The following is a 16,472-nucleotide window of genomic DNA, read 5'->3' on the forward strand; positions in this document are numbered from 1 at the left end:
GTGGTGATTGCAGCCATGAAATTAAAAGACGCTTACTCCTTGGAAGGAAAGTTATGACCAACCTAGATAGCATATTCAATAATATGTAATAGCAGAGACATTACTTTGCCAACAAAGGTCTGTCTAGTCAAGGCTATGGTTTTTCCAGTAGTCATGTATGGATGTGAAAGTTGGACTGCGAAGAAAGCTGAGCGCCAAAGAATTGATGCTTTTGAACTGTGGAGTTGGAGAAGACTCTTGAGAGTCCCTTGGACTGCAAGGAGATCCAACCAGTCCATTCTAAAGGAGACCAGTCCTGGGTGTTCTTTGGAAGGAACGATGCTAAAGCTGAAACTCCAGTACTTTGGCCACCTCATGCGAAGAGCTGACTCATTGGAAAAAGACTCTGATGCTGGGAGGGATTGAGGGCAGGAGGAGAAGGGGATGACAGAGGATGAGATGGCTGGATGGCATCACTGACTTGATGGACGTGAGTTTGGGTGAACTCCAGAAGTTGGTGATGGACGGGGAGGCCTGGTGTGCTGCAATTCAGGGGGTTGCAAAGAGTCGGACACAACTCAGGGACTGAACTGAACTAAGTGATTCCTATGATCAAGCACTTTTTTATAAACTATTGTTAATCACCATTAAAATAAAGTATAACGAATGTTAAACATTCTGTTTTTAAAGATAATTAACACTTGTTTTGCATATGTAATTTTTTAAAGTAAAAATTTCTATTTTATGAAAAAGGTAGTACAGTTCAGTTGAGTTCAGTTCAGTCGCTCAGTTGTGTCCGACTCTGCGACCCCATGAATTGCAGTACTCCAGGCCTCCCTGTCCATCACCAACTCCCGGAGTTCACTCAAACTCACGTCCATCGAGTTGATGATGCCATCCAGCCATCTCATCCTCTGTCGTCCCCTTCTCCTCCTGCCCCCAATCCCTCCCAGCATCAGAGTCTTTTCCAATGAGTCAGCTCTTCGCATGAGATGGCCAAAGTACTGGGGTTTCAGCTTTAGCATCGTTCCTTCCAAAGAACACCCAGGACTGGTCTCCCTTAGAATGAACTGGTTGGATCTCCTTGAAGTCCAAGGCACTCTCAAGAGTCTTCTCCAACACCACAGTTCAAAAGCATCAATTCTTTGGCGCTCAGCTTTCTTCACAGTCCAAATCTCACATCCATACATGACTACTGGAAAAACCATAGCCTTGAAAAAGGTAGTACACACACATGCTAAAAACAATTCAAAAGCAAATAAATTAAGCCTCTTTCCCAGGCTTTGGTTTTCATTTTTTACCTTCTCTCAATGACAACCCTGTTACCAAAATGCACATCTAGAAATATTCTATACCTAGGTAAGTATGCTGATGTGTGTGTTTGTGTGTTTGTGTATGGCTACTTATCTTTTTCAAAAGTATACCTCATTCATTCATTCATTTATTAATATATACCCAATAGTATAGATCTTGACTACTGCCTAGTTTGTTACATAAGTTTGGTAAGAGCTGGTAAACACTAGTTCGGAGATGGGAGGGAAGGCATAGGAAATGAAAGTCAGCTAGTTGGGCTCATTATATATAGTAACCAACCACAGATCCCACTAAGCGGTGTTTAGAATACCCTGGGCTTAACAGGTAGCACTAGTGGTAAAGAACTTGCCTGCCAATGCAGGAGATGTTAAGAGACACAGGTTCTAACCTTGGGTCAGGAGAATCCCCTGGAGGAGGGAAGGCATGACAACCCACTCCGGTATTCTTGCCTGGAGAATCCCATGGACAGAGGAGCCTGTCGGGCTACAGTTCATAGGGTCACAAAAAGTTGGACACGGCTGAAGTGACTTAGAATATGCTACTCCAAACCTTCTTGGGACTTCTTGGAAGATCTTCCTCTTCAGAAATTCCTTCATTAGTGTTACTCACTTTTGACTCTTCTTAATTAGACATTCATATTTTAAGACTCTAGGATTCTCTAACATCTTACCTTCTATCTTTGAGATGCAGTTTCCATCTAATGTGAGCTCTTCCAAGTTAACACAAGATTCCAAGCCTTCCATTTTAGTGAGATTATTGTTGCTGAATGAAGCCCATTTCAAATTTTCCAATTTTTCTAAATTTGTGATTTCAAAAAGATGTTGCCCATCTAAATTTAAGGCAGTTATCTGTAGAATGATTCACTTTATATGTTATTTCTGAATCATATCAAAATTCACTGTTATAAGATAAAAAGGCTAATGAAATAATTCAAATGTGGTAAAATAAAAAAAAATTCCTTTAGGAACTAAAGACATGGCAAAGCTCTTAATTTACAGAAAAGTAAAATTTTGATTATTTTTTGAGATTATAACTCAAAGAGGGACTTATATGGTTTTGTAGAAACTGAGCTGTGCCAGTCAGCTTCCCAGTAGTGAAGGACTTGTCTCAGCTGCTGGGAGTGCTATTGGCAGAAAGCCTTCAACTGTCAGTCCCTTCAGGGACAGCATCAGCTGCAGAGAGCAGCCTTGCTCAAGGTCATGCCCCTTCCCAGGTTGGCACCTACCCAATGATGAAGGGAAAGAAGGGCCTGGCCTCAGCCCAACTTAGGACAGATTTAAAGGGCCATTGTAATTCCAGAACTGCCCACAGGGTCAGCTAAGACTATAACTGAGTCAGCATCACAGCTAAATATCTCTGTATCCTGTAATAAAAACAATGGCACTAATATCTTCCATTTTCAAGGGTCAGATTCTCTTAACTCAGTTTCTACCTTTGGCAAGAGGTTACATGCTGCTTTATGAAGCAAGAAGCTGTGGTGTTCCATAACATTTTTCCTTAGCTTTGGGTGAATTCTGACTAGTTCCCCTATTCCCTTGCCAGGATTCCTGATTCTTTTTACCTTACCTTGCAAACTTTTGTCTTGGTCTCTGGCTCTGAGCTTTAAAGTCCTCTTGTTTATTTTGATATTTATCAGAATCTACCCATTGGTTTTGTAGTGTACCTTTATCCTAAATTCCTGTGCTACAGTGACCACTGTTGAGGTCTCAGTTCAGTTCAGTTCAGTCACTCAGTCGTGTCCGACTTTTTGTGACCCCACGGACTGCAGCACACCAGGCTTCCCTGTCCATCATCAACTCCCAGAGCTTGCTCAAACTCATGTCCATCATGTCGGTGATGCCATCTAACCATCTCACCCTCTGTTATCCCCTTCTTCTTCTGCCTTCAATCTTTTCCAGCTTCAGGGTCTTTTCTAACGAGTCAGTTCTTTGCATTAAGTGGCCAAAGTATTGGAGTTTCAGCTTCAGTATCAGTCCTTCCAATGAATATTCAGGACTGATTTCCTTTAGGACTGACTGGTTGGATCTCCCTGCAGTCCAAGGGACTCTCAAGAGTCTTCTCCAACATCACACTTCAAAAGCATCAATTCTTTGGTGCTTAGCTTTCTTTACAGTCCAACTCTCACATCCATACATGACTACTGGAAAAACCATAGTTTGAATAGATGGACCTTTGTTGGCAAAGTGATTTCTCTGTTATTTAATATGCTTTCTAGGTTGGTCATAGCTTTTCTTCCAAGGAACAAGTGTCTCTTAATTTCATGGCTGCAATCACCAACTGCAGTGATTTTGGAGCCCCCCAAAATAAAGTCTGACACTGTTTCCACTGTTTCCCCATCTATTTGCCATGAAGTGATGGGACCAGATGCCATGATCTTAGTTTTTTGAATGTTGAGTTTTAAGCCATCTTTTTCACTCTCCTCTTTCTCTTTGATCAAGAGGTTTTTAGTTCCTTCCTCTTTGCTTTCTGCCATAAGGGTGGTGCCATCTACATATCTGAGGTTATTGATATTTCTCCTGGCAATCTTGATTCCAACTTTTTCTTCATTCAGCCCAGTATTTCACATGATGCACTCTGCATACAAGTTAAATTACAGCCTTGACGTACTCCTTTCCCAATTTGGAATCAGTCGGTTGTTCCATATCCAGTTCTAACTGTTGCTTCTTGACCTGCATACAGATTTCTCAGGAGGCAGGTCAGGTGGTCTGGTATTCCCATCTCTTTAAGAATTTTTCACAGTTTGTTGGGATCTACACAGTCAAAGGCTTTAGCATAGTCAATAAAGCAAAAGTAGATGTTTTCCTTGGACTCTCTAGCTTTTTCTATGACCCAATGGATGTTGGCAATTCGATCTCTGGTTCCTCTGCCTTTTCCAAATCCAGTTGAATATCTGGAACATTGAGGTCTAGCCCCGATGTTTAGCCCTGTGACACAGCTAGTCACAACTTGACTTCTCTTTCAATTTTAATTTGTCTCTCCCAGTTTTTTGCCCATTACCTATCTGTACCCTCTTTATGACATAAAGGGCAAAGCTGATTAAAATCAACTGAACTTAAGATTTTACATTAAGTTTAATAGAATTGCTTTTACCTGCAAGTACCAATTTCCACTCATATGTGAATGTGATCCTAACTTTGAAGTCTCTGTCAGAATTTTGGCAGAAGGCCATATGCTGAGAATCCGTGGTCTCTCTTCTTTAGTACTAGAATGCCGTAAGAGAGAGAACTAATAAAACAAAAAAAAAACACATGATGAATAAGGAAATATTATGGAAAGGTCCATTTATATATAGTTAAAAGAACTGTCTCTTAGATGGCTGGCCCAATGAATAATTTTAAAATATGACATTTTCTATGTCTTAAAGTGTTTTCAGTAACTTGATATACTTTAAATCATATATCTCGGGGCTGCCGCGGGAGCCGGAGTCCGCGCAGTGTCAGGGCCCGCAGACGCTCTGCGGGCGGAGATGAACTTCATCCAGTTTGCGAAACAAGTATTATTCCTTGCTTGACAGATGACGAAGCTGAAAACAGGGCAAGCAGAATGAAAACCACAATCAGAAGGAGCATAAAGATGGCGGAGGAATAGGACGGGAAGACCACTTTCTCCCTCACAAATTCCTCAAAAGAACATTTCAACGCCGAGCAAACTCCACAAAACAACTTCTGTAGGCTGGCAGAGGACATCAGGCAACCAGAAAAGCAGACCATTGTCTTCAAAAACAGATTTTTAACCTTTGCTCTTAGGTTTTTGTTGTCAATTTTGTTCATTTAAAAACCCAAATTTCACTACCCAAGTTTACCTGAGAGCGAGATTACTGGCTTGACCACTCTCTTCTCCTATGGACTCTCCTTTTTCTCCACCAGGTGGCCTCTGTCTCTTTTCTCCCCCATCTCTTCTCTATCCAACTCTGTGAATCTCTGTGTGTTCCAGATGGTGGAGAACACCTAAGGAACTGGTTACTGGCAGGATTTGTCTCTCTCCTTCTCATTCCTCTCTGTTACCCTCCTGGTCACCTCTGTCTACTTCCTCCCTCTCCTCTTCCCTGTATAACTCCGTAAATACCTGAGCGGGCCAGACTATAGAGCGCACATAAAAAAGTGACTACTGCCTAGCTTGCTCTCTCCTCTTTTGATCTCACCACATCTCATTCCAGTTACCTCTAACTACCCCCTCCATCTTCTCTTCTCCTTGTAACTCAGTGATCCTCTCTGAGTGTCCCTCAATGTGGAGAAACTTTTCATCTTTAACCTAGATGTTTTATCATCGGTGCTGTATAGATGGAGAAGTCTAGAGGCTACTGTAAAAACAAAACTGAAGACCAGAAGCAGGAGGCTTAAGTCCAAAGCCTGAAAACATTAGAGAACTCTTGAATTCAGGGAACATTAAGCAATAGGAGCTCATCAATTGCCTTCATACCTACACTGAAACCAAGCTCCACCCAAGGGCCAACAAGTTCCAAAACAAGACATATCACTCAAATTCTCCAGCAACAGAGGAACACTCCCCTGAGCTTGAATATACAGGTAGCTCAAAATTATTCCAAAACCTTTGATGTCTCATAACCCATCACTGGTCACTCCACTGCACTCCAGAGAGAAGAAACCCAGCTCCACCCACCAGAACTCCAACACAAGCCTCCCTAACCAGGAAACCTTGACAAGCCACTGATAGAACCCCACCCACAGTGAGGAAGCTCCATAATAAAGAGAACTCCACAAATTACCAGAATATAAAAAGACCACCCCAAACGCAGCAATATAACCAAGATGAAGAGATAGAGGAATACTCAGCAGGTAAAGGAACAGGAGAGTTGCCCACCAAACCAAACAAAAGAGGAAGAAGTAGGGAATCTACCTGAGAAGGAATTCCGAATATTGATAGTGAAAATGATCCAAAATCTTGAAATCAAAATGGAATCACAGATAAATAGCCTAGAGACAAGGATTGAGAAGATGCAAGAAAGGTTTAACAAGGACCTAGAAGAAATAAAAAAGAGTCAAAATATAATGAATAATGCAATAAATGAGATCAGAAACACTCTGGAGGCAACAAATAGTAGAATAACGGAGGCAGAAGATAGGATTAGTGAAATAGAAGATAGAATGGTAGAAATAAATGAATCAGAGAGGAAACAAGAAAAACGAATTAAAAGAAACGAGGACAATCTCAGAGACCTCCAGGACAATATGAAACGCTCCAACATTCGAATTATAGGAGTCCCAGAAGAAGAAGACAGAAAGAAAGATCATGAGGAAATCCTTGAGGAGATAATAGTTGAAAACTTCCCTAAAATGGGGAAGGAAATAATCACCCAAGTCCAAGAAACACAGAGAATTCCAAATAGGATAAACCCAAGGCGAAACACCCCAAGACACATATTAATTAAATTAACAAAGGTCAAACACAAAGAACAAATATTAAAAGCAGCAAGGGAAAAACAACAAATAACACACAAGGGGATTCCCATAAGGATAACAGCTGATCTTTCAATAGAAACTCTTCAGGCCAGGAGGGAATGGCAAGACATACTTAAAGTGATGAAAGACAATAACCTACAGCCCAGATTACTGTACCCAGCAAGGATCTCATTCAAATACGAAGGAGAAATCAAAAGCTTTACAGACAAGCAAAAGCTGAGAGAATTCAGCACCATCAAACCAGCTCTCCAACAAATTCTAAAGGATATGCTCTAGACAGGAAACCGAAAAGGGTGTATAAACCCGAACCCAAAACAATAAAGTAAATGGTAACTGGATCATACTTATCAATAATTACCTTAAACGTAAATGGGTTGAACGCCCCAACCAAAAGGCAAAGACTGGCCGAATGGATACAAAAACAAGACCCCTCTATATGCTGCTTACAAGAGACCCACCTCAAAACAAGGGACACATACAGACTGAAAGTGAAGGGCTGGAAAAAGATATACCACGCAAATAGAGACCAAAAGAAAGCAGGAGTGGCAATACTCATATCTGATAAAATAGACTTTAAAACAAAGGCTGTGAAAAGAGACAAAGAAGGCCACTACATAATGATCAAAGGATCAATCCAAGAAGAAGATATAACAATTATAAATATATATGCACCCAATATAGGAGCACCGCAATATGTAAGACAAATGCTAACAAGTATGAAAGGGGAAATCAACAATAACACAATAATAGTGGGAGACTTTAATACCCCACTCACACCTATGGACAGATCAACTAAACAGAAAATTAACAAAGAAACGCAAACTTTAAATGATACATTAGATCAATTAGACCTAATTGATATCTATAGGACATTTCACCCCAAAACAATGAATTTCACGTTTTTTTCAAGTGCTCATGGAACCTTCTCCAGGATAGATCACATCCTGGGCCATAAATCTAAACTTGATAAATTCAAAAAAATCGAAATCATTCCAAGCATCTTTTCTGACCATAATGCATTAAGATTAGATCTCAATTACAGGAGAAAAACTACTAAAAATTCCAATATATGGAGGTTGAACAATACACTTCTGAATAACCAACAAATCACAGAAGAAATCAAAAAAGAAATCAAAATATGCATAGAAACTAATGAAAATGAAAACACAACAACCCAAAACCTGTGGGACACTATAAAAGCAGTGCTAAGAGGAAAGTTCATAGCAATACAGGCATACCTCAAGAAACAAGAAAAAAGTCAAATAAATAACCTAACTCTACAACTAAAGCAACTAGAAAAGGAAGAATTGGAGAACCCCAGAGTTAGTAGAAGGAAAGAAATCTTAAAAATTAGGGCAGAAATAAATGCTAAAGAAACAAAAGAGACCATAGCAAAAATCAACAAGGCCAAAAGCTGGTTCTTTGAAAGGATAAATAAAATTGACAAACCACTAGCCAGACTCATCAAGAAGCAAAGAGAGAAAAATCAAATCAATAAAATTAGAAATGAAAATGGAGAGATCACAACAGACAACACAGAAATACAAAAGATCATAAGAGACTACTATCAGCAGTTGTATGCCAATAAAATGGACAATGTGGAAGAAATGGACAAATTCTTAGAAAAGTACAATTTTCCAAAACTGAACCAGGAAGAAATAGAAAATCTTAACAGACCCATCACCAGCACGGAAATTGAAACTGTAATCAGAAATCTTCCAGCAAACAAAAGCCCAGGGCCAGACGGCTTCACAGCTGAATTCTACCAAAAATTTCGAGAAGAGCTAACACCTATCCTACTCAAACTCTTCCAGAAAATTGCAGAGGAAGGTAAACTTCCAAACTCATTCTATGAGGCCACCATCACCCTAATACCAAAACCTGACAAAGATGTCACAAAAAAAGAAAACTACAGGCCAATATCACTGATGAACATAGATGCAAAAATCCTCAACAAAATTCTAGCAATCAGAATCCAAAAACACATTAAAAAGATCATACACCATGACCAAGTGGGCTTTATCCCAGGGATGCAAGGATTCTTCAATATCCGCAAATCAATCAATGTAATTCACCACATTAACAAATTGAAAAATAAAAACCATATGATTATCTCAATAGATGCAGAGAAGGCCTTTGACAAAATTCAACATCCATTTATGATAAAAACTCTCCAGAAAGCAGGAATAGAAGGAACATACCTCAACATAATAAAAGCTATATATGACAAACCCACAGCAAACATTATCCTCAATGGTGAAAAATTGAAAGCATTTCCCCTAAAGTCAGGAACAAGACAAGGGTGTCCACTTTCACCGCTACTATTCAACATAGTTCTGGAAGTTTTGGCCACAGCAATCAGAGCAGAAAAAGAAATAAAAGGAATCCAAATTGGAAAAGAAGAGGTAAAACTCTCACTGTTTGCAGATGACATGATCCTCTACATGGAAAACCCTAAAGACTCCACCAGAAAATTACTAGAGCTCATCAATGAATATAGTAAAGTTGCAGGATATAAAATCAACACTCAGAAATCCCTTGCATTCCTATACACTAATAATGAGAAAGTAGAAAAAGAAATTAAGGAAACAATTCCATTCACCATTGCAACGAAAAGAATAAAATACTTAGGAATATATCTACCCAAAGAAACTAAAGACCTATATATAGAAAACTATAAAACACTGATGAAAGAAATCAAAGAGGACACTAATAGATGGAGAAATATACCATGTTCATGGGTCGGAAGAATCAATATAGTGAAAATGAGTATACTACCCAAAGCAATTTACAAATTCAACGCAATCCCTATCAAGCTACCAGCCATATTTTTCACAGAACTAGAACAAATAATTTCAAGATTTGTATGGAAATACAAAAAACCTCGAATAGCCAAAGCAATCTTGAGAAAGAAGAATGGAACGGGAGGAATCAACTTGCCTGACTTCAGGCTCTACTACAAAGCCACAGTCATCAAAACAGTACGGTACTGGCACAAAGACAGACATATAGATCAATGGAACAAAATAGAAAGCCCAGAGATAAATCCACACACATATGGACACCTTATCTTTGACAAAGGAGGCAAGAATATACAATGGAATAAAGACAATCTCTTTAACAAGTGGTGCTGGGAAAACTGGTCAACCACTTGCAAAAGAATGAAACTAGATCACTTTCTAACACCGCACACGAAAATAAACTCAAAATGGATTAAAGATCTAAATGTAAGACCAGAAACTATAAAACTCCTAGAGGAGAACATAGGCAAAACACTCTCCGACATAAATCACAGCAGGATCCTCTATGATCCACCTCCCAGAATTCTGGAAATAAAAGCAAAAATAAACAAATGGGATCTAATTAAAATTAAAAGCTTCTGCACAACAAAGGAAAATATACGCAAGGTGAAAAGACAGCCTTCTGAATGGGAGAAAATAATAGCAAATGAAGCAACTGACAAACAACTAATCTCAAAAATATACAAGCAACTTATGCAGCTCAATTCCAGAAAAATAAACGACCCAATCAAAAAATGGGCCAAAGAACTAAATAGACATTTCTCCAAAGAAGACATACGGATGGCTAACAAACACATGAAAAGATGCTCAACATCACTCATTATCAGAGAAATGCAAATCAAAACCACAATGAGGTACCACTTCACACCAGTCAGAATGGCTGCGATCCAAAAATCTGCAAGCAATAAATGCTGGAGAGGATGTGGAGAAAAGGGAACCCTCCTACACTGTTGGTGGGAATGCAAACTAGTACAGCCACTATGGAGAACAGTGTGGAGATTCCTTAAAAAATTGCAAATAGAACTACCTTATGACCCAGCAATCCCACTGCTGGGCATACACACCGAGGAAACCAGAATTGAAAGAGACACATGTACCCCAATGTTCATCGCAGCACTGTTTATAATAGCCAGGACATGGAAACAACCTAGATGTCCATCAGCAGATGAATGGATAAGAAAGCTTTGGTACATGTACACAATGGAGTATTACTCAGCCGTTAAAAAGAATTCATTTGAATCAGTTCTGATGAGATGGATGAAACTGGAGCCGATTATACAGAGTGAAGTAAGCCAGAAAGAAAAACACCAATACAGTATACTAACACATATATATGGAATTTAGAAAGATGGCAATGACGACCCTGTATGCAAGACAGGAAAAAAGACACAGCAGTGTATAACGGACTTTTGGACTCAGAGAGAGAGGGAGAGGGTGGGATGATTTGGGAGAATGGCATTCTATCATGTATACTATCATGTAAAAATTGAATCGCCAGTCCATGTCTGACGCAGGATACAGCATGCTTGGGGCTGGTGCATGGGGATGACCCACAGAGATGTTATGGGGAGGGAGGTGGGAGGGGGTTTCATGTTTGGGAACACATGTAAGAATTAAAGATTAAAAAAAAAATCATATATCTCACTCATTTTTTGTTTTATCAGTCATTTAACCATAATAAAATAATATTTATAAAACTGTGAAAGGATTATTATAATACAAATACCATGTAATTCATCCATGAAACCAGTTTAAGAGCTAGAATATTTCTACTACCCTAGAAGCTCCCTATGTGTCCCATCCTAATCTTTTTTCTCTGCTGCTCAGAAGCCATCACTCATCTCAGGTGAATCAATCAATCCTCTTAAGAAGCAATCAAATAATCTCAAAATCTGTATCTACCATTACTTGTTTTCTTTATAGACCTATGTTTATATCCATAAATAAAATATTAGTTAGTATTACACATATTTGAACTTTGTGAAAATTGAATAATGTTTGTATTCTTCTGTAACTTGCTTTTTTGCTCAACATTGTATCTATGAGATTCACCTACACTTCTGCCTGTAGCTGTACTTTATTCACATGTCATTGTTATATAGTATTTCATTATCAAAGTCAATGAACACTGAGCTGATTTCAGGGTTTTTTGCTATTATAAACACTGCTGTTATGAATATTCTTGTGCATGACTCTTGGTACATATATCCAAGAGTATCTTTGGAGTATATAACTTGCTGGGTTTAGGGTATGTATATATTCAGCTTTACTAGATAGGGTCAATTTGTTTTCCAAAGTGGTTACACCAATTGTAATAACTTTTACTTCAAATCTTTGCTAAAACTTGGTATTGTCAAGAGTTTTTCAATAGTGGCCATAAATTGGTAGATTATTAAAGTTTTAATGTTCATTTTCTTGAGTATTAATGTGGTAGAGCATCTTTTCCTAAGTTGTTTGGCTGTTCTGATTTCCTCTCCAGTGAAGTGTCTGTTTAAATGTTTTGCTCTTTTTTCTGTTTGATTGGTTGTCTTTTTCCTAATATATTTTGGATATATAAAGAATTTTGTCTAATTTTGTCTAATTTTATCTACTTTTGTCAATTAGATATGTTGCAAATTTCTTTTCCCAGTATATAGCTTGTCTTTTGACTTTCTACCCTTTGAGGATTAGATGTATTAATTTTAAGATAGACAAATCCAATCTTTTATAGTTCATGCTCTTTATTTCTTACATAATAAATTCTTCCCTAATTCAAGGTTATAATGATAATTTCTGATCTTTTCTTCTAAAATATTTTGGTTTTGCTTTTTGCAGTGAAACCTTAATGCACTTATCCCAGTATCTTTTATTGACTAGACTCCCTAATCTATACTGTCAGCTCTGTGATTTATACTTTTCCATGTAGGTGGGGGTCTACACTGGGTCTTTATATTCTGTTGTGTTGGTCTATTTGTCTAACTCTGCCAAATCCACACTGTCTTACAGGATTTTAGCAAGTTTTGATTTCTGGTAGGGTCAATCCCCAAGTCTTCTTTAGGAGTCAATGATATTTTGATGAACAAAAAAGTTTCTTTCCTTCACTTTAAACAGATGCAAAATTAAACATTACATTAAGGAATTAACATTCAAATATTCTACAGAAAGTAAATACCTAGATAACTAGAGTGGAGATCTTAAGGATATTGAAGCAACTTTAGTTAAAGTAGCATTCTTAATCTGGATAATATAGGTATTTCCCCTTCCCCAAGTTAATAGGTTTTGTTTTTTTTCAGCCAGACAGATATAATATCAATACTAGGTAATAATAAGTCACTAAATGCTTTCTCAAGGTCTCTAGGCTTACCTTATCCACAGAAAGTTGCTTATTGTCATGTAGGCTCTAGAAAGGACTCTGGTGAGTTCAAGTTGACTAGGAAAAAAACAGTTACCCTAGAGGCATTTTTGAGGTAGTGTCCAGGGATGAGAATCCATAAAACCACTTGGTATTTAAATAGGATACATTTAAACAGAAAAAAATTTTTCAAGTGATATGATTGTTACAGCTGAACTTTTTTATTAGCATGCTAAAGGAGAATACAAAATCTCAATAGTGAAATAAGAGTATAGGAAATATTATTTGTATATTCTAAATAGAACAAGAAATATTAAACAGTGAAAGCCAACCTGAGTAATCTTTGTTCCAGAAATAAATTTCATAGCTGCTGTTGCTTCTTCTTCAGAAATGAGGACTCCATCTAAATGAGTAAGAGTCTTTAATCTGCCAATAACACTCAGCCTTAATGTGGCTGGCTTGGGAAAAATAATAAAAGTTAATTTTTACAAAATATTACATAGTGTTATGACATGGAAAGGAGTTTTTCTTCATTCCTTCTCACATAATTCAAATTATGCACCTCCTACTTTATTATATATGTCTAAAAATAAAGGCTTAACTTAATTCTTTAAATAATAGTTGATATTAAATTATATTTAAGAATTAATCTGTTTTGTTTGAAGCTGGATACTTCTACTGTTGTGAAGGGAGGAAATCCCACTAGCTGTTGACAAGTGAGAGTGATGAAAAGTGTTCAAAGAACTGCAGTGCCTCCTGTTTATCTAGATCAGCAGTGAGCTACTCAGCCAATTGGGTGAGCCAACACAGCTCTTCAGCTCTTGTCATTTAATTTGGCAGCATGGTTATAGCTCTACTATGATCAATTAGGAAGTCTGATTTGGCAAAAGAAAAATATGCTTCAATTTTATGGAGTGAAAAAGGAGAAATACAACAATATAAACATAGTAACATGGCCAATGTAATAGAAACAATCATGCTTTAGTCCCTTTTTAAAATGTTGAACACGGTCTATATACATTTTTGAAAAGCAAGAAAAGATGCATTCTTGAAATTATAAACTTGGGGCTTATTTTAAATACTTGGAGATACTCTTCAATATAATCATTGAATATTGAAATTTCTTAGCATGACTCTACATATGTTTGTGATGAGAAAAAACAGTGCTCAAATTTCCTTTTATAACAGAACATAAATAAGACTTTATAATTTAGGTTTATTGGAGAATGTGACAAACTTGTTCCCCCTTTAATAGTATGTTTCTCTCACAGTATAGTATTCTATTATTCTTGGTTCCTATGCCTCACTACAGTAGGATTCTAGCACACTGAGCTATATATACTACATTATAAAATTTCTCTAAAGGTTTTCAAATGGCAATGACATCTGATACTCTTAAGACCACAATACTCTCAAACTATTAGAGGCTGCAAAAAAATCTGATGTGAAACTAAAAACTTTTCTATAATAACATTTGATTCACTTGATCGATACATTATATTCAACTTACAAAATACTTCAAGGAATTCTACTGAGACAAAGACAGTTTGCCTGTTTCTGGGTATTACTGAATAATAGTGAGAAACCAGCTTTGAAATAAAAATGATTGTTTGCTTTTTTATAAACATGTCTGTTACCTACCTTTTGCCATGGATTATGTCGAATATCAAGAGTGAGAAGGCTTGTGGTATGTTTGCATAACATATTTATTTCATCGCCAGATTTTTTCAATTGATTCCAGCTCAAGTCTAAGTGCTTAAGTTTCATCAGACCTCTAAATCCTTCCAGGGTTATCACATGGTTATGACTTGCATCCAAATATTCAAGGTTATACTGCAACACATACAAATAGAAGTGATGTTAGAAGGATCATGGTTTGTATTTACACAGTTCTTTTTTTCTCTCTCTGATTCTTTAAGTACTTTACATGCTTTATGGTAATCCTTACAGAAAACCTAAACAGTAGCCTATACTGCAGTAATGGCATCAAAGTACCTATTTTCCTATTAATAAACAGCTACATTATATTTTATTTTAGTAATTTTCTCTTACTTCTCTCTTCACCCTTGTAACATAGAGTGGCAGTATGTGTTTTTACAGATGAGACAGCAAAGAAAAACTAACAAGAAAATTTGTCCCTAATGAAGAATTACACTTCTTATACCCAGGCTTCTGGTTTAAACTCATGGCCTAGTTTAAAAGCGTTCATCTTCAGAAGCAGAAACTACACCTGTTACATTCTATAATTTCCTTTTTTAAAAGGACAGGATTTTTCAATAATTAACTTTTTAAAAAATATTAAAGTAACACATTCTTGTTGGAGGTCTGGGAAATACAGTAAATACATTTTTAAAAAAGAAAGCATATATAAGTCTGTTGCTTAGAAAGAACCACTGAAAACATTTTTTATTATATGCTCATATATATTTTTCTTATATGAAACAAATGTATTGCTCTATTATATAGAATTTTATTCCCTTCTAACATGTTCACACCTTATTAAATATTATTCAAAATGATTTTTCATGATTGCATAGTATTCTAATATGTAAATTATTAGACTTTTAAAAACATGCTATGGACATTTATGTGACTTCTAATTGTTGGCAACACTGCAACGAATGTCCGTGTTCATAATACTTTAACCGAGAATATTTTCTCAGGAAAGGTTTTTAGAAATAAGATTAATGGTTTTTAAGGATTTCTATATTGTTAAGACTTGATAAATATTGCCAAATAGTTTTAAGGAAGTTTGTATCAGTTTTTTCTTCCAACAATAGGATTTGAGAATGCTCATTCCTTAAATATCCACCAACCTACCTGCCTTATTTTAATTTACATTATTACCACTGAAGTTGCACACCTTTTCCATGTTTGAGATCCCATGGACTATAGCCCAACAGGCTCCTCTGTCCATGGGATTTCACAGGCAAGAATACTGGAGTGGGTGCCATTTCCTTCTCCAGGGGATTTTCCTGACCCAGGGATTGAACCTGGGTCTCTCGCATTGCAGGCAGATGCTTTACTGTATGAGCCACCAGGGAAGCCTGTATCTGTACTAGCTATATTTTTGCTTGTTGTCTTTCTCATCTTTGGCCATTTATATATTTAGATCTTTATTTTACTTAACTTGTAAGAAATCTTTAAAACAATTTGCTATGTCTATTCAGTGCAAACAAAATTTTCTTTTAAAGTATATACTAACTCAGACCCAGAACCAGAAAGTGATAAAGAAAACATGAAGAAAATATTTTGCAACATATTTATTAAAATAAAATACTATTATTATAAATTAAAAATAAATTTGATTTCTTTATAACTTAAACAATTATTTGAATTCACCATAGAATTAGTTACTGCTATATAATGCATAGCTCATATTGTTGTAATAGCACCTATTACAATGACTCAGGTTTCAAGAGTTGAGTGTTCAGATCATTAAAATCTAAAAAGTTTCTGGAAATTAAACAGTGTTACTGACTTTTATTATAAGTAAGCATAGTAAAAAAATCCTATAATTTACTATCATTATAATTTCTTGAACAAAAGAATATTTGGCAGTAGAAAGTATTAAGCATATAATCTTAGAACACTCTCTTTTTTTTTTTAACTTTATTTTACTTTACA

At 36.7% G+C, this 16,472-nt stretch overlaps 1 protein-coding gene across 1 annotated transcript in view; it reads right to left on the reverse strand.

Annotated features, from left to right (window-relative positions):
* LRRC9 (leucine rich repeat containing 9) overlaps nucleotides 1–16,472 on the reverse strand; it is a 123,701-nt gene that overhangs the window by 43,641 nt on the left and 63,588 nt on the right. Inside the window, exons 17-20 of the mRNA XM_068966559.1 lie at nucleotides 14,487–14,678; nucleotides 13,178–13,303; nucleotides 4,384–4,518; nucleotides 1,964–2,141 (exon numbers count right to left, since the gene is read on the reverse strand). Of these exons, the coding sequence (XP_068822660.1) occupies nucleotides 1,964–2,141; nucleotides 4,384–4,518; nucleotides 13,178–13,303; nucleotides 14,487–14,678 (631 nt within the window). The remainder of the gene's footprint in view (nucleotides 1–1,963; nucleotides 2,142–4,383; nucleotides 4,519–13,177; nucleotides 13,304–14,486; nucleotides 14,679–16,472) is intronic.

Source organism: Capricornis sumatraensis, chromosome 2, assembly GCF_032405125.1.
Source record: "Capricornis sumatraensis isolate serow.1 chromosome 2, serow.2, whole genome shotgun sequence".
NCBI classification, from domain to species: Eukaryota; Metazoa; Chordata; class Mammalia; order Artiodactyla; family Bovidae; genus Capricornis; species Capricornis sumatraensis.